The following is an 18549-nucleotide window of genomic DNA, read 5'->3' as shown; positions in this document are numbered from 1 at the left end:
CTGAAAATATTTCAAAACAGAGACCGATATGAGTAAGCTTGCATTTTGGAAAGATCAACTGGCCACAACCTTTTCTTGGTCTTCAAACTGCACATTTTAAAGCTCACCCCCTAAAATTACACTCTGGGTTTTGAGAGATTCTTACCTCATCATTGTCAGTAACGTACAGTGCTTCATTGGCTGAGGTGCCAAAGACACATGCTTTCCGAATAGATGCAATTTCTTGAGGTGAGAGCAGAGTGAAGATTGGCCACTTTCCTACATCCACCATGACTCTGACTTCAAGTAATTCCTATAAATAAGCTGACATCTCTGCTACGACAAAAAGAATACCAAGGGAAAATCAACCACTATGCTAACTTAAGAAAAAAAAAAAAAAAGACACTGTTAATAAAAGGAAATAAAAGCTAATTCCAAAAGAAACAGTTACCTCTGGTTGAATGGATCACTCACTTTCCCCAGCAACCTGTCCAATCCTTCCTCCACGGTCAAACCTGGGCCCTTCCCTGCAATGACAGGTACAACTTGCTAGAACCAGCTGTTTGTCTTGCCCACTTAAAGTCGGTGTTTATCTGTTACATACATGCTTATTTGCAACCAGACAGCAAATAATGGAGAGAAACCATGCTAACTGGATAGAACCAGGGTCTCTCATCAGGATTTTTTTCCTTAGAATATTGAGATAAAGGTTACAATACTAGTTTGTCTAAGACGGTGAATTCTTGCCTGAGAGAGAGGGAGAGGGAAAGTGTGTGTGTGTGTGTACCCGTGAATGTTCTACAAATCAGAATCGTTACCTCTACCTCCCCACTCTCCCACCACCACCCCCAGGTTACACTCAAAGACCCCCATCTCTTGTAGAAAATCACTGCCACACAAAGCCACTGTTTAATGATGGGAATGGGACATCCCTCACTAAGTCTAGAGTGGCAAAAATATTAAGAAGCACTAGACTAAGATATACTGAATGAAACATAAGTATTATATTCTGATCCTAATTTCTATGATTACATTTTCTACATAATTACAGATTGTATTTCACATTGAAAAAAGTTATTATATGAACAAGGGAAGACAATTCACCCTAATCTTGGTGTTCGAACTAATGACTATAGCCTTCATGCAAGTAGCAATTAGCTTAAATAGTATCCTATAAAAAGTAGACATATATTATATACGTTTCCATAAAATTCTAAACTTGACCTGTTTAAGGAGTTTTACACAAAGAATCCTGGTCATGGCCCCAATTTCTTCTAGGGTTAAAAAGTACTTCTAGAAATTCCAGGGAGGGGCACAGTCACAAAACCCTACCATGCCAAGTGAGTTTCCATTCTGGCTCTCACCTCTGGAAACTGAAATAGAACCAAACAGTTTATAAATACAACCAGGGTTTCCTAATGAGGTACAGACCTCTTGAAGTTCCTTCCTATTCACTCTCTTCTCAGACCTCTAAAAATAGCCAAGAGAACCAGGCTCAAGACCAAGGCGTTCCAGGCTCTACCACCTCTGATAGCACCTAGAGACAGAGCCTATGGGGCTTAGGTAAACTTAGCCAAAGCCTCAGTTTCCACCATCCAGGGAGATTTTTCACATCAGCACCAACTTGGATGACAAGGACCAGATAACTGCTAAGCCCCAAGAGTCACACACACATATTCAATAAGCATTAAACACGATCGGGACAGGCCAAACCCCACCATTACAGAGCCAGACTCCTGGAACATTTGAATGTTCTGAAAAGTGTGTGTGTGTGCATGTGTGTGAGCATGCACATGCTGGTGGGAACAGGTAAAAGATTTGGGGAAGGGCAAAAAATAAATACATAGGGGTGCCTTGGTGACTCAGTTGGTTGAGCGTCTGATTCTTGATTTGGGCTAGGATCATGATCTCATGGTTCATGGGTTCAAGCTCCATGTTGGGCTCTACACTGATAGCTGGGAGCGTGCTTGGGATTCTCTCTCTTTCTCTCTCTCTCTCTCTCTCTCTCTCTCTGCCCCTCCCAGCTCTCTCTCTCAAAATAAATAAATTTTTTTACAAAAACTAATAAGCATGTTGAAAAAATGTGTTTCAACTGGTACCAAGAGGTAAAGGAAAGTAAGTTTCCCTATCATCCCTCTCTGACCCCCTCCTCAAAGGCCTTAAGAGTTAGGCCCTACTGTTAACAATTGTTTCTAATACCTTCCAGGGATAGTGTATGCTTACAAAATCATTATATGTATGTATATGTAGAAGTCTTTTTTTCCCTTCTTAACAGTACATCTTGGAAACCATTCGATATGAGCATATGTAGACATTTTATTTCTTTTCAATGGTACTATATAATATTCTATTATATCAAGTTAACAATTTACCTGCTTCTACTGAGAGACTATTTAAGTCACTGCTAGTCTTTTCCTAACATAAACAATACTGCAATTATTGTCTACACATACTATTTTTTAATACATGTCTTTTTTTTTAATACACACATCTATAAGAAAAACTCCTAAAAACGGAACTGCTGGGTCAACATCTAATTGCTATTTTACCTTTAACAGCTATTTCAAATTGTCCTCTACTGAAATAACCCACAATGTATGGCAGCACCTGGTTACCCACATCCTTACCACAACAGCGGATTATCATGGTGTCTAAGTTTTCTTTAAACTTGATTCTCTCTTATGATGAGTGAGGCTGGGCATCATTTAAAAAAAATAATCACAATAACAGCAATAATAATAACTGACATTTCTTGAGCACTACATGCCAAGTACTGTTCTTAATATTTTACATCTATTAATTCATATAATCCTCACTTTACAGACAAGGAAATGGAAGCAAAGAGATTTTAAGATTTTGCCCAACCCAGGAAGTAGCTGAGTCAGGGCCTGAAGCCAATACAATCCGGAATTTGCACATGAACTGTTCACCTCATGGTTCAGAGCCCATGCGTCATCCTTTTACATAAAGTCCCTATTTCTTCTACTGGACTATTGTTCTTTGCTTTGTTCTTGATTTTTGTGTTCTTTGTATGGCAAGAGGATCGTTTTTTTGTTTTGTTTTGTTTTGTTTTGAGAGAGAGAGAGAATGAGCACAAGCCAGGGAAGGGCTGCGAGAGAAGGGGACAGAGGATCTGAAGCAAGCTCTGCCCTGATCAGGCTGAGAGCAGCAAGCACTATGCGGGGCTCAAACTTATGAACCCCTCCCCACCCCCAACCCCACAAGATCATGGACCTAAGTGATGTTGGATGCTCAACCTGGCCACCCAGGCGCCCTGGGGATGATGGTTTTAAATGCCCTGCCATGCCCAAATGGCCTGCCTTGTGCCTCTTACAAAGCAGACAGGGAAAGGAGTCACCAGAAATGAAACAGTGCAAATGTCTATAAGCAGATGGATAAATGCCCCCCAAAAATCCAGAACTTTAATTTTCCTAGAATATGAAAATCCTAGAATATGAAATTTCCTAGCTAGTCCTCAAAATTTAATATTGTATGTAATATAGAATTTTAAATAGAGAAAAGGGGAGAGGGAATTAAATTTGCCAAAAAATGTGATTCACCACATTTAAAATTACAACACGAAAGGACAGTACCATTCAAACTTCTACAATTTCCTGGGGTGCCTGGGTAGCTCAGTCGGTTAAGCGTCTGACTTCAGCTCAGGTCATGATCTCGCAGTTCATGGATTCAAGCCCCACATTGGGTTCTGTGCTGACAGCTCAGAGCCTGCTTCAGATTCTGTCTCCCTCTCTCTGCCCTCCACTTGCGCTCTGTCTCTCTCCTTCTCAAAAATAAACATTAAAAAAAAGAAAAAAAACCTTCTGTAATTTCCTGACAACCGTACAATTATTCTGAAGTCATTAATCAGTCACAGGCAACTCTGCCCCAAGGGTATGGTAATCTACTCAAAAGTCACCTTTCATAATGATGGCTTATTATATGAACGGAGTTTACCCACCGCTAAATTACTTGAGGCTTTACTTTACAAGATATCTTCCCAAAGACTTGTAATTTAGAAGCTAATATGAAACCAGGTCATATACACGTCCACACCCATCACAAAAGCAGAAAGCATCACCGATAGCCTTGGCATGGTGGAAAGCACTGAAAATCCTGAGGCATGTGTTTTATTCCCAGGTTGGCTTTTAATCAATCAGTGTGACATGCTACCTACCTTTCTGAGCCTGGGTTTCTCAAAAATCTGTCCCATAAAATTCAATAATGTGATGTTCAAGATGTAGTGAGCAAGCTACAGGGGATTTCTGAACGCATGAGAACATGTGCAGTAATGCTGCCCAAGCAAGTAAGTACTCCTAGCAACACAATCCAATGAAGTAAATAAAGACCAGGAAGGAAGAAACGAACAGTGACCAAGAACTGCAGAGACACTATGCTAGGCAGCTTCACATACACTATTTCCTTAAAAAAAAATTTTATGTTTATTTTAGAGAGAGAGAGAGAGAGAGAGAAAGAGAGAGAGAGAGAACAAGCAGGGGAGGGGCAGAGAGAGACGAGGACATAGAATCCAAAGCAGGCTCCAGGTTCCAAGCTGTCAGCACAGAGCCTGATGCGGGGCTCGAACTCACAAACTGTGAGATCATGACTTGGGCCAAAGTCGGACGTGTGACTGACTGAGTCACCCAGGCAGGCACCCCATACACTGTTTCATTTAATCTCCACAATAGTCTTGGAAGGAAGAAAGGTCAGAATCCATTCCTAGCTGATGAGGAATGAGGCTTGGAGGTGAAATGACTTCCCAAGGTCACAGAGCAGTAAGTGACATAGTCAGGACTCAACCCCCACCCCTCTGATACTTCTTACATCAGAGAACATCAGTTCTGCCCCTTCAGTGTCTCAACTTCTTCAACATTACTTCCTTCTGACTTTATTTTGTCTAATAATGTATACCAGCATCTGCTTTTTAAAATGTTTCAAATACAAAAAGTACTCCCCCCCTCCCTCCCCCCAAAAATGTGTCACCAATATGCATCTATCTAGATTTGCCTGGTTAAACCTTGTGAATGTCACTCATTCCTTTCTTCTTCCAAAACCACTAAGAGGCAGGCCCTGGAGACCAAATGCTCCCCTGTCCTCAAGGAGTTCACAAGAGTGGATGAGCACAAGGTGCCTCCTTGGGCTACAGATGGCTAAGGGACAAAGCACGTCTTCATTAGTGCTCAATCTGTGCAGCTGATAACATGAACAGGGTATCCTCAGAATTCAGACAAGGTTCTCCAAGAGGTTTTATGGAGGTATTAAAACTCAAGATGTGCTATGTGCCCTACAGATAAGTCCTGAACTTGGGCACGTGGTATATCTTTTACTAAGGCAGTTTAATGCGAATGTAAATACCACCACCATTTTCTAATTGACTCAAAATTACCATCATTATCATTCCAATTAGATTACTGTGGTGAGAGGTTTAATTTCTCTATTTTCCTGGGGATAGTGGAACCTTTGCTAATATTAAGAAAATCATACTAAGGATCGTTCTATCAACTTCATATGTTTGACCCTCTACCACAAAATTACAGTGTGTATTAATATAGTATATTAATCCAAAAAGCTAAAGCAGGTGGAATCACTAGAAATTAATTAACATTTAATCTGTTATGAAAACTATATCAGACATATGAACGCTGTGGCTATCAACGACTCAGAAATATAAGGATCTGGGGCACCTGGGTGGCTCAGTTCATGATCTCGAGATTTGTAGGTTCAGGTCAGGCTCTCTGCTTTCAGTGCAGGGCCCGTTTTAGATCTTCTGTCTCCCTCTCTCTCTACCCCTCCCCACGCATGCTCTCTTTCTCCTCTCTCTCTCTCTCAAAAATAAACAAACATTAAAAAAAGAAAACAAATATAAGGATCTGTCACAAGGAGGGTAGTATTATGACAGCTCTGATGTCTTATAACATCTACTAAATTTGCCTAAACATGAAGTAGTATTAACATATTGGTTCTAATTGTATGGATTTCACTTTAAAGGAATATAAATATAGTTCAATTACATTTCATTTAAATCATCACTCCGGAGGTTGCAAAATAATTTAAATGTTTCAAACAGTAATATGTGCAGTTATTCTATTAATGTACTAAGGAGGTACTACTAACAGGGAAGAATCTTCAAAAGGCCTGATTAACCTAGGCCACCCTGGATAGGCACATACTTTGGTAAGTATTCAACAGTGATATAAGTGTCTTAAGAAAGGCAACCCAATGCCCTTCCTTCCATAGTACTAGGCATTCCTTAAATGAAGCATCCCAAGGGATATGCTAACAAAAAGCTAAACTATGAGCTTATTCCCATGTTAAACACAAAACAAACACAACACCCTGCAAAAAAACAAGCGTACCCTGTACAGCTTAGCTATGTTAGAAAACAATATGTACTATATGATTACAATTTTTTAAAGTGTAATACACACAGATAGAAGGATATATACACACCAAATGTATTTCTCTGGAGAGATTAGAGGTGACATTTTCTTTGTATATTTGTTCAAATATATTTCAAATTTCTATAACAAACATTTAGTGACCAAAAAAAAACCATTTATCATTGTAATGCTAATTATAACTATAATTTTATAATTCAAATAACTAAATTTGAATTATATTTACCCCTTTAAAAGTTTAAATAAGTATTCTTGCCTTAAGTTTACAACCTAGGGTGGCAGAGTATTCAGGCAAATCTGCAAAATGAATTATTAACATAAAATTACATGTAGAAAGTGGGAATGTAAAATGCTACAGCCAATGTAGAAAACATTATGTCAGTTCCTCAAAAATTAGACAGAATTACCATGTGGCCTAGCAATCCCACTGCTAGTATACACACAAAAGAACTGAAAGCAGGGCCCTGGAACAGATAGCTGTTCAGAGCAACATTACGCACAATAGCCAAAAGGTGAAAAGCCAAATATCCACCAACAGATGCCCGGATAAACAAAATGTGGTTATCTACATACAATGGAATATTATTTAGCCTTAAAAAGAAATGACTGATACATGCTATCACAGAGATGAACACTGAAGACATCATGCTAAATGAAACAAGCCAAACACAAGAGAACACAATTGTACGATTCCACTTACACGAGGTACCTAGCCTCATCAAATTCATTAGAGGCAGAAAGGACAGTAATAGCTGCCAGGGACCCAGGGGGAGAAGATAATGGGAAGTTATTGTTTAATGGATACAGAGTATTGGTTTGGGATGATGAAAAAGTTCTATGGAGACAGTGGTAACAGCTGCACAATAATATGAATATATTTGTCACTAAACTGTATATTTAGAAATGGTTAAAATAAGAAATTTTATGTATATTTTACCACATTTTTAAAAAATCAAATTATGATCCCATGGGTTTACAACAAACCCACAATAAACTCAAAGATATAGTTTTTTAATTAAATATAAAAGTGGTTCAGTCCTAAAAACTATTTTTGGAAAAGTACAATCACAATTCATTAAATCTGTCTTGGTAAGGCAAGTTCAGATTAGAGAAATCCTGAGTGAACATTTCTAAAAGATATATAGCTTTCTTAGGACTTTCCAGCATATACAGCTGAAATTCAAACTAAACCAACTAATTGTTATGATGACCAGTCCTCCCATGACTTGACTGTTAATCATAAAAATGAGTTGTAATTAGTCAATTATATTAATAACCTCTGAAGAACTTCAATAAAATAATCGTTTTTTCTTTTTGCAACATTTTTTCTGCCCATTATTTAGGAAGTACTTTCTTGTAAAAAGCATTGATATGTTCAGCCTCAGTTATCACTCACTGTGCATTAATAGGTGAATCAATAATTTTGTTTTGTTTTGTTTTGTTTTATGGAGATAAAGCAAGAGGAGAAGAACAGAAATGAGAAATGCAAGCAGAGGATGGAAAAGAGTTGTAACGTTCTGAGAGGACAACATGCCAACCCACTTGGATCTCCCTATTTTCTTTGACACTTGAAAATATATCCTATATTCCCATAGACTTTTTCTGCTTCCACTGGTAGTGTAGATCCAATTCCCATTCCCTGGGATGGCTTTTCCTAGCAACCAGCACTGTCCCTCAGAGAGCTAGAGCATGGAGAAGAAAAGGTTATTTTATTTTACACTCTGAAAGCAAATTTAGTCAAGAGGACAAACACAGACCTTCCAATTTTAGAAATCTACATTTAGAACTGGAAGACTAAAGGAGTAATGTAGCGACCAATCTTTTGATCCCTCTAAGAGCATATTTATTTTCCATTCCCCTAGTGCTAAAGGAAGGTGGGGAATGTTTTGCTTTACTGATTTAGCAAATATATATTTGAATACATTTACAGAATTCAAAAAAACAGGAAATGGAGAAAACAGCACAGGAAAACTTTGTTTTTGATAACAGAATGCTCTCAATATTAAACAACACTAGAAATTAAGAGTTATGACTTACAAGCATGTGGCTTCCACACAGATCTCAACCCTCGTTCCAACCAAAGGTAGCTGGCACAAAGGAGATGGACACAACCAATGGGACTGCACACCTCAGAACCTGTCTTCTGCTGACCTACAAGCTTGCTGAGGAAAAGAGGTCTGAATAGTGTGAACAACCCTGCAGAACTGGTTGGCACCAAGATTCTCTCTCTTCTTCTGGTGTCATTCTTAGGGCAGGGAGCGAGCCTGTATGATTTTTTATCATGGAAGCGGATTTTCTCACAGTAAACATAAAAGACTCTGAATGGCGAATCAATCTGTTTAAAAATGGGCTCTGCGTTCTTTACAAGATATAGCCTGGTGTCGACTATTTGAAACAGCTATGTCAAATATGAAAAAATATTTAACTGCAAAAAAAATTTATTTCAATTAAAGCACTGACATGATCACCGAAGATCTCTAATAGGGTTTTTCTGTTTTCATAAACTCGATGGGTTTATTTGTTATCAGTTTAAATTGCTAAGCTGCCTTATAATAGGAATTTATTTATAGCTAATGAGCCATTGATAAAGTCTAAGATGCTTTACAAAATAAGCACTACTGTATGACAACGTGAACAAAGTAATAGCATATATTACTTCTTCTGACAATGACACCACACACCAAGAAGGCTGGGGGAAATCATCAAGAGCAATACGTTTACGTCCCTGCCTCTGAGGAGATTATGGTCTAATAGAAAGTCCAATCCTAGGAAGTAGAAGCCTAGAATACAAATACAGGTAGAGTAAGCAAACAATGGAATACAACATACAAATCTATAGTCTACGTGATACACGTTAATGTATATATGGAAAAAAATAGGTGCACAAAGGTTACAACTATATGAAAATTATATATCCCAGAAAACTGCTACATGAAATCCCAGAAATCAAATTCTTAGTGTTCTAGCAGATGATAAAATGTAAGCATTTCCTCAGTGAAGATTACCCAGTTTCCTGCAGGAATGAGGGTTTTTTATAGCTTTCTTCCTTTTTTACCAATGGAAGTTCCTGTCTGAGCACAAAAGACTTAAGTGTGTAGCCATCTTTCTCTGTTTTTGAGTATTATATTACAATGCTAGTAAGCCTTCCAAAGATAAGCTCTAAAGTTTTAGGTGAACTTCTGGGGTGCAACTTTACAACTTGTCATGTCATACATCTATACTACAGCAAAAGAAATTCAAAAAGACCTTTCAAGTTACAGAAGAGCCAAATGTTACTCTCAATTTCTTCCATACTTATTTTTTGTTCATTTAAGAGAGAGAGAGCGTGCGCACAAGCGGGGGAGAAGGGCAGAGGAGGAAAGAAAGACAAAATCTTAAGCAGGCTCCACACTCAGCACAGACCCCAATGCGGAGCTCAATCCCACAACCCTGGGATCATGATCTGAACCGAAATCAAGAGTCGGACACTCAACAGAGGGGGCTACCCAGGCGGCCCCACTTCCATACTTATTCTGATGGGCTTTTTGAGACTGAGCAGATGCTACACCTCGGACTTAGACACCAAATGTATTTCCCAGGTCCAGACGAGCCTCTAAGACAGACTCAGCCTCAAAATTTTGTAAGTAAGATTACACTTAGGGGGCGTCTGGGTGGCTCAGTCGGTTAAGTGTCGACTTCGGCTCAGGTCCTGATCTCATGGTCTGTGAGTTCGAGTGCAGCATCGGGCCCTGTGCTGTTAGCTCAGAGCCTGGAGCCTGCTTCAGATTCTGTGTCTCCCTCACTCTCTGCCCCTCTCCCACTCACTCTCTCTCTCAAAAATAAATAAACATTAAAAAAAATTTTTTTAAAGACTACACTTTAGGGGCACCTGAGTGGCTCAGATGGTTGAGCATCTGACTCCTGATTTCAGCTCAGGTCATGATCTAACAGTTCATGGGATCGAGCCCCATGACAGGCTCTACACTCATAGCGCAGAGCCTGCTTCGGATTCTCTTTCTCCCTCTCTCTGACCCTTCCCTGAACTCTCTCTCAAAACAAATAAATAAATAAAACACTTTTAACTACTGCACCCATTCTGTGGTATAAGTACTGCAAAGAAACAAAGTTCTGGAGATCTGCTCAGACACATGATGCTCTTAGTGCCCCAGCTGCTAGGACAGCTGTCATCCACTTCTCTTTTCTGCAAGCTTATCTTACTACAAGAATGCAAGAGAATGCCCTGAACACCTGACAAAATCCACAAAGACAGAGGGGCTTTGAGAATGAGGCATTCTCCAAAAGAGTTTATGGCGTCCTTCATGAAGATGCCTATGAACAGGTGACAAGGTCATCCTCCTACCTTTATTTAAAAACAGACTGCTTCTCTCAACAATAGCCAAATTATGGAAAGAGCCTAAATGTCCATCAACTGATGAATGGATAAAGAAATTGTGGTTTATATACACAATGGAATACTACATGGCAATGAGAAAAAATGAAATATGGCCCTTTGTAGCAACGTGGATGGAACTGGAGAGTGTGATGCTAAGTGAAATAAGCCATACAGAGAAAGATACCATATGGTTTCACTCTTATGTGGATCCTGAGAAACTTAACAGAAACCCATGGGGGAGGGGAAGGAAAAAAAAAAAGAGGTTAGAGTGGGAGAGAGCCAAAGCATAAGAGACTGTTAAAAACTGAGAACAAACTGAGGGTTGATGGGGGGTGGGAGGGAGGGGAGGGTGGGTGATGGGTATTGAGGAGGGCACCTTTTGGGATGAGCACTGGGTGTTGTATGGAAACCAATTTGACAATAAATTTCATATATTAAAAATATAAAAATAAAAAAAAAATAAAAAACAGACTGCTGTTGGGGCACCAGGGTGGCTCAGGTGGTCAAGGGTCCAACTCTTGAGTTCAGCTCAGGTCATGATCTCACCGTTTGTGAGATCGAGCCCCACACTGGGCTCTGCCCTGCCAGTTTGGTGTTCTCTCTCCCTCCCTCCTCCTCACGCTCTCCTTCTCTCTCAAAAATAAACGTTTAAAAATAAATAAAAATAAAAACAGACTGTTTTAGAATTTGCTAACACAGTGACCACCCTCTGGTCTCATCACTTTTGTTCAAATGTGTTAGTCACTGGAGAAGACATATGTCATTTCCCAACTGCCAGGAAGTTACTTTACTTGAAACACAATTTGCAATTATGGCTTCTGGAAGCAATTCTTTATCCTCATCATCCAAAAGCCCACTTTCATTTCATTGCACAGAAACTTTAGGCAATTCTAGGACATAGGGAATCTGACAGCTCATTGTAAATGAAGAAATAATTCAAATGAAGCCATGCGCTCAGGTTAAAAGCAAACAACCCAGTGGCAATAGTATTAGCAGGGAAAAAAAAAAAAAAAGATATCCAGGGTTGTGAAGCTGACTATAATCTTATACAAGTATTGCTTCTATGAGATACTTTCATTTTTAAAACAAAAAAACTTCCATGATTTGCAGTAATTTCTACAGCTTTGTTCTTTGTTTCACCAAACATTCAAGGTTTTGTAAAATAAATTACATAAATATAGATGGGCCAAAAGCCTAAAGAAATGGATAGAACACAGTTACACTTTATTTTTCTAATGTGTTCAAAGCTGGAATACAGGGACCCAGGCTCAAATCTATTTACAGTATCATAACCCGTCCCACGTGAATAGCTCTAATGTGATTTTATCTACTATCCTCTGCCATAGGAGTAGTATCAACCATACCCTGCAATGGCCTGTGCCAAACTAAAATTCCAGCAATGGACAGGCAGAACCGTACTGTAGTCCTTCAATGAAAGTTTACTGAATGTCCTCCAAGTAAAAAGGACACAAAGCCAACACCACGACACCCTCCCCTGACCCTGGCAGAACTTACGTGGGGTCAGAGAGATCTGGGCACATAAACAGATGTACACCAGAGTGGCCACTGCTCTCGTGGGTAGTTCTGAATGCCACGGAAACACCAGAATTGGGAAGTGTCAACTACCTGTGAGAAGACAGGCACCCGGAACAGTGAATGCATATGCCAGGTGGAAGAACTGAAAGAAATTTAGCATGGCTGTAGCCAAAAAGCTTAGCCTTTATCCTATGAACAACATTCAATCACTGAAAGGCCTTAAGCAGGGAAGTGATATGATCAGATGTACGTCCGTTAAAGATTACTTTGGCTGAATGTATGGACCAGATGCTGATGAAGAAAACTCAGAGGGAGCCTAAGGTGGCTACAGCAAGCCAGGAAAGAAAGAAAAGAAGCCTGTAGCAAGGAAGTGGAAATGGAGAAACCTGGACAGGAGACAAACTCAAGAGGATTCTGCAACTGACTGAATGGAAGAAGAGGAGCTGGATAAGGGAAAAGGAGAGCGAAGGATTATACCCAGCTGCTCAGCTTAAGCAACTGAGTGAACGGCAGTGTCACTCACTAGGACCCAGAACACAGCAAATTTCAGGGTCGATGACGAATTCCACCCTGGACATTTTACGTTTAGCCACCTGTGGGATATCAAAGTGGATATGTCCAATAGATTTGTAAATCTGAAGATCAAGAAAGAGATCTGGATTGAAGATGTGGAAATCTGGCATGAGATCACCCAGGGAAAAGTGTGCGGAGTAAGAAGAGAAGAGGATGTCGGGCAGAACTCTAAGAAAGTTGAACAGCAGAGAGACAAGGAACACCCCTGCGGAAGAGACTGTGAAGGAACAGGCAGAGTAGGAAGCAAACCAGGAGAATAGAGTCATGGAAGCCTAGGGACATGAGCATCACACAAAGGAGGCAGGTCAAGGTCTAATGCTGTTGAGACCAAAACAAGGTAAGGACTAAGAAATGCCCACTGGATTTAGCAAGAATTATTGATGACCTTCACGAGATGAATTTCGGTGAAGCTGTGGGTGGACAAGACCAGATTGCAGCAGGCTGAGGAGCATGTGAAAGGTGAAGAAGTGAAAACAATGACTATAAACAACTTGCTCATGAAGTCTGACTGTGAAGGAAAAGAAAATTTGCTAGGAGTAAATGTAAAATTGGCTGAAATTGAAGGATGTATTTTGGGTCACCTTTTTATTTTAAACATATTAGAGCCTTAAAAAGGTTTACTTATTAATTTGTTTTTAAGATTTTAAGTAATCTCTATACCAAATGTTGGGCTCAAACTCACAACCCTGAGATCAAGAGTCACATGCTCTCCCAATGGAGCCAGCCAGGTGCCCCAAGAAACTTAAAATGTTTAAATGTTCACAGGAAGGACCCAGTAAGAGAGAAAGATAAGGGCAGGACATAAGCACTAAATAAGTAACAGGAAGTGGAATCTGAAGCAGAGGTGCAAGAGAAGCTATAGAAAGGGGGAGCTTCTTCTGTGAAAACAAAAGAGAAGAAGGATGGATACAGATGGAAGTGAATTTCATGGTTGAGGCACCAGAAGTTGGAAACAATTTCTTTCTCTTCCCTTTCTCTCCCCGTCTCTCTGCATTTTTCATTTCTACCAGCAACTTATGAGGGTTCCAACTGCCCCATATCCTTGCCAACACTTATTATGGTCTTTCTTATTATAGCCATCCTAGTGCATGTGAGGTAATATCACATTGTGGGTTTGATTTGCATTTTGGGTCATTCTCTTCTGAAGTCATCTATTTCTCCCTGTGAAGAAAGAGAGAAGGCTTTCTGTTGAGAGTAAGAGGAAAGGTAGCAATAGAACGTGGAGTGGAGGGAAAAAAATGGAAATGGTCTAACGTCTAAAGCAGGAAGAGTACTGACAGAGAAACCAATAAAGGGGATAAGAGCCCAGTGGAAGCTGGAAACCAGAAGTCTGTACAAGTACCCCTCTGATCTCCTCCAAGTTTTTCTTCTCCAGTGAAGTGGGTTTTTTTCTTACACTGATCTAACCAGAATTGGAAGGGGCAGTTGCTCATTTAAACACAATGAGAGAAGTGCTCCTGAACAATACATTATCTGTTGAAAGCCCAGTAATATCCACATTTGAAACAACAGTTTGCCTAAGATTCACCATCCTTGAGAACAAAGCACCTCTCATACATGAGTTCACTGCAGATCTTACATGTGTACTGTAAGTACTTACAACTACAATCATGGTACTAAATTCATCAAATGACAAACTGTAAGAAAACACCACACACCCATCATCTCAATAATGGATAATTCCTTTAAAACCTGTTAACTTAAGAATGATAATAACCAGGGGCGCCTGGATGGCTCAGCTGACTGAGTGTCTGACTTCAGCTCAGGTCATCATTTCAGGGTTCAGGAGTTGAAGCCCCGCATCGGGCTCACTGCTGTCAGCACAGAGCCCACTTCAGATCCTCTGTACCCCCTCTCTATCCAGCCCTCCCCCACTAGCACGCCCTCTCTCAAAAATAAAAAATAAACATTAAAAAAATGATAATAACCAATTACACAAAATGATTTTTGACTTACCCAGTTAGCTTGTAGAGCACAAGATATAGCCACAGTATTCGGTTAAGCTAATTTGATAAGTATATCCTTATGTAAACATGAAGTAAAGACTTAATAATTTAGAGATTTATCACTAAGGCACGCTACTCCATATGCTGACCACAATTTTCGCTCAGGGATCACATCCTGGGACTGACTTATAAGTGAACTAGTTTTACACCAAGGGTGCTATGCTGCTGCTTCAATCATCTTTTGCTGAGTAACATACCATCCCAAACTCAGTGGCTTAAAGCAAGAGCAATTTGTTATTTCTCTCAATTCTGTGTTTTGAGTAACTCGGCTGAGGTTGCTCATGAGGTCATGGGCACTGGGAACTTAACTAAGGCTGACACAGGCCTCACTCACACAGCTGAGCCACTGCAGGTGGTCTCTCCTAGATTCAAATGGAGCAGACACAGACTCCATCTCTTAATGGGAGGTGCAGCAGTCAAGCCTAGGGATGGGAGGAACTGCTGGCAGTAATGGCTGGAAACACTTCACCACCACAGCTGTAAACAATATTACTAGATGTTTCCACTACACTATTTGAGTTCACGACTGAAGCACTAGAAGGAGGTCAGACTATCTCCAAAACTAAAACACTTTCATAAGTATTGAAAGGAACATCTCTGTAAACATACGCTTTTGCCCCCATAGAATGCTAGTCTCAGGAAAGCCATGGAATCTTCGTTTCTGGGGTTGTGAGGAGGATAGACACCATCTTTCAGGAATGCTCGGAGTACAGTCTTTCCCAAATGAAATTCATTATCTCCTGAAGTGCTTTCACGCCTTACAATTTATTAGGTATGCATGAGTATGATCTCATTTAGTAAAATCTAATACTAAAAAAAATAAAGGTATCCCTAGCTATTTGAACTCTTGCTATCAAAATCTATCTAAACTCAAAATCAAATAGATTTGACTAAGTTCTTTAATACTGAAACTTTTGCTACTGGCTCTCCTAGACTCAGGTATGAAGTAGATTTGGATATCACAGTATCCCTTACAACCTGAAATCTCACTATCTGAACACAGCAACCCAGTAAACTCATACAGTAAAAAGGATATATGCCCAAAAATATTAACTGTTATCTTTACATGGTATAATTACAGGTGATGTACATTCTTCTTTTTGCTTTAGTTTCTAAATTTTGTTTCCTTTCAAAATCTAAAAAGTCTATATTGTGACTTAATATACTTGGAAATATTTAAAAAAAAAATTTTTTTTAATTTTAAAATGTGGGTCAAACACGTAATTGATTTAGATAACCGACTTGATTAACCTCTTCTGTGACATCTATTCTGGTTAAAGTCAAACAACATTCATCATATGCCTCCTGTTCACTGCTCAACATGTATACAATATCTAACATTTTTAGTTTTGTTTTTTTTAAACCACAGAATATTTTTAAAATGTGTAGTAAGGACCTGCCTGGACTCTAGACTCCATTAGGGCTCAAACCTTGTTTGCCATGTTTGACTTACTATTTAATGCAGTACATAGAAAAACAGAATGATGATGATGATGATGATGATGATGGTCTTTGACTTCCCTTCAGTTTCATCTTCCCCACTCTGACTTTCAGATAAAGGAGGACATGGTCTCAGACTTCCCAGCTTGAGCTGATTAAATTTTTTTTTTAACATTTATTCATTTTTGAGAGACAGAGAGAGTAGAGTGACAGAGCACTGGGGAAGGGCAGAGAGAGAAGAAAACACAGAACCGGAAACAGGCTCCAGGCTCTGAGCTGTCAGCACAGAGCCCGACACCAGGCTCGAACCCACAAATCATGAGATCATGACCTGAGCTGAGGTCGGAAGCCTAACGGACCGAGCCAACCAGGTGCCCCTGAGCTGCTGATTATTAAGATGAAGCCAAGCTCTTGCTGCAACATATAAGCACTCTTGACTTTAAAATTTTTTAAGATTTTTTTTTTAAGCTGCAAACTTGATAGCTTTTTAAAGCCATTTGCTTTCTGAAGTTCCCAGAACTTTATCATTTGGGTCACACACATAAAAATCACTGTGGAAGAAATCTCGTTAATGATTAATACCCTTCTTCTTCTAGAGTGAACAAGAAATGGGACCTGTCTAGAAGTACTTAATAGACGGTATTCACACAATGGAATAAAAGACATCCATGCCACGAATTAATAGAATGAAAATATACAGTTACCTACTCAACCCTAAAAGCACTTCGAAGCAGAGAAATTCACCCAGTGGTCACTTCAAATAGATATTTCTAAAGTTTAAAACACACTATAAACCTCCCTCAGGGTTAGCTCATTTTTCCATTCTTTTTTGCATGATATATACCTTGGTGTTTTGATGTTACTATCCCACAATGCACAACAGTATTAGAAACTCACAATTTTTGCCTCCAAGAACTATAATCCTCCTCCCCCAAAAATAAATAGGCCAAAGTCAAATAAGACTCTGAACCTGTTTTTTTTTTTTAAAGCAACATTACAATATTGCTTTAAAAACTGCAATTCCCAGGTGCAAAGAGGGCTTCGGAAGGTCTCGCATGCAAACAAACATACACAAAAAGCCACTTACGGGAGCGGAACAGAGCGTGCCTAGATGGTCATCTCACATAAAATAGAGCGGTTAGTGCACCCAACGCAGGACAAGAGAAATATTTCACTCATTTCGCCGCACTCTTGGATAAAGGTCCCTAAACGAATGCCCCGTTGTGGAGGCCGTGTTGTGGGGGAAAGGGTAACGGTGGAGAATATGGTCTGTGATACCACCACCCTCCCCGGAGATGAAGGAGAAGATGCTAAGATCTTGGGAAAGGCCGAAAGAGGATGGGGAGGAGAGTCGGAGGGGAGGTCTCTTCTCAGCAAAACAGCGCCCAGAGCGGTAACAGGCTGCAGCTGTGAGCAAAGCCGCGTCCTAGCAGCTCAAAAAAGAGAGGGAGCAGGGAAAACTTTCCCTAGCCTCCCTGCACCCTCTCCCTCCTCCTCGGAGAAAACGCCAGCAGAGCTGCTAACGGTGCCGCGCCGGTGGCCCCGCCACCCGCCGGGTCGCAGCGCCCCGCGGACCGGGGGCCGGGAAGCCCAGGCCCGCAGCCGGAGGGAGGGAGGAGGTGGGAGAACGGGGCACACCAGTCCGGCCCGGGGGAAGGGGGAGCAAGGAGAAGGGCAGGGGCGGAAGCGTCCCCCGCGAGCGCGGGCCCGCGCCCCACCGGCTACCTGGGTAGCCAGCTGCTGCTTCGCGCCGTCCGGCCGGGCCCTGCCGCGGGGAGCGCCGCGGGGATCTCGGAAGCTTGGCGGCGGGGAGAGTCGCCAGAGAACAGCGGTGCGGACGGCCGGCGAAGGGGTGGAGCGGAGTGAGGGGGGTGGGGTAAGAGGGCGCAGGGGCCGGGCCGCCGGGTCACGTGGCTGGGCCGCCTCACGTGACGCCGACGCCACGCGCGCTGGGCGGGCTCGGAGTTTATCCGCCCGCCCCGCTGTGGCTGCGAGTCAGTATTTTGGGGCTCTAGGCCAGGCGGCCCGGGGCTTCTCTGGAAGCCGATTGGCTGTCCTAGTCCTGCCCCCGAAGCTTTGCGGAGAGTCGTGGTGGAGCTTGGTGGCTGCCGAGACTCACAGGCTTTTGTCTCAGGGAGCCCGAGGGCTTGGCGGTGGGGGCGGCCGGCCAGCCACCCCGAGGGACCTAGGACGGAAAAGCGACGCGAAACTCCTTTCCCTGCGCCGTAGCGCGCCCTACTTCCTCTAG

General features: G+C 41.2%; 1 protein-coding gene across 6 annotated transcripts in view; it reads right to left on the bottom strand.

Moving 5' to 3' along the window:
* RCBTB1 (RCC1 and BTB domain containing protein 1) overlaps positions 1–18179 on the bottom strand; it is a 53774-nt gene extending 35595 nt beyond the window's left edge. For 2 of the 6 annotated variants that reach the window (XM_027064786.2, XM_053215166.1), the window contains exons 1-3: positions 18027–18179; positions 431–506; positions 146–315 (exon numbers count right to left, since the gene is read on the bottom strand). In XM_027064786.2, coding sequence (XP_026920587.1) covers positions 146–271 — 126 coding nt within the window. In that variant the 5' untranslated portion in view covers positions 272–315; positions 431–506; positions 18027–18179. Of the gene's footprint in view, positions 1–145; positions 316–430; positions 507–3572; positions 3761–18026 lie in introns of all 6 variants that reach the window. The other 4 variants (XM_027064785.2, XM_053215164.1, XM_053215161.1 and 1 more) reach the window with 3 other exon arrangements.
* Positions 18180–18549: the final 370 nt, after the last annotated feature.

Source organism: Acinonyx jubatus, chromosome A1, assembly GCF_027475565.1.
Source record: "Acinonyx jubatus isolate Ajub_Pintada_27869175 chromosome A1, VMU_Ajub_asm_v1.0, whole genome shotgun sequence".
NCBI classification, from domain to species: domain Eukaryota; kingdom Metazoa; phylum Chordata; class Mammalia; order Carnivora; family Felidae; genus Acinonyx; species Acinonyx jubatus.
Note: the sequence above shows the minus strand (reverse complement) of the source record. Positions and strands in the feature narration are given on the sequence as shown.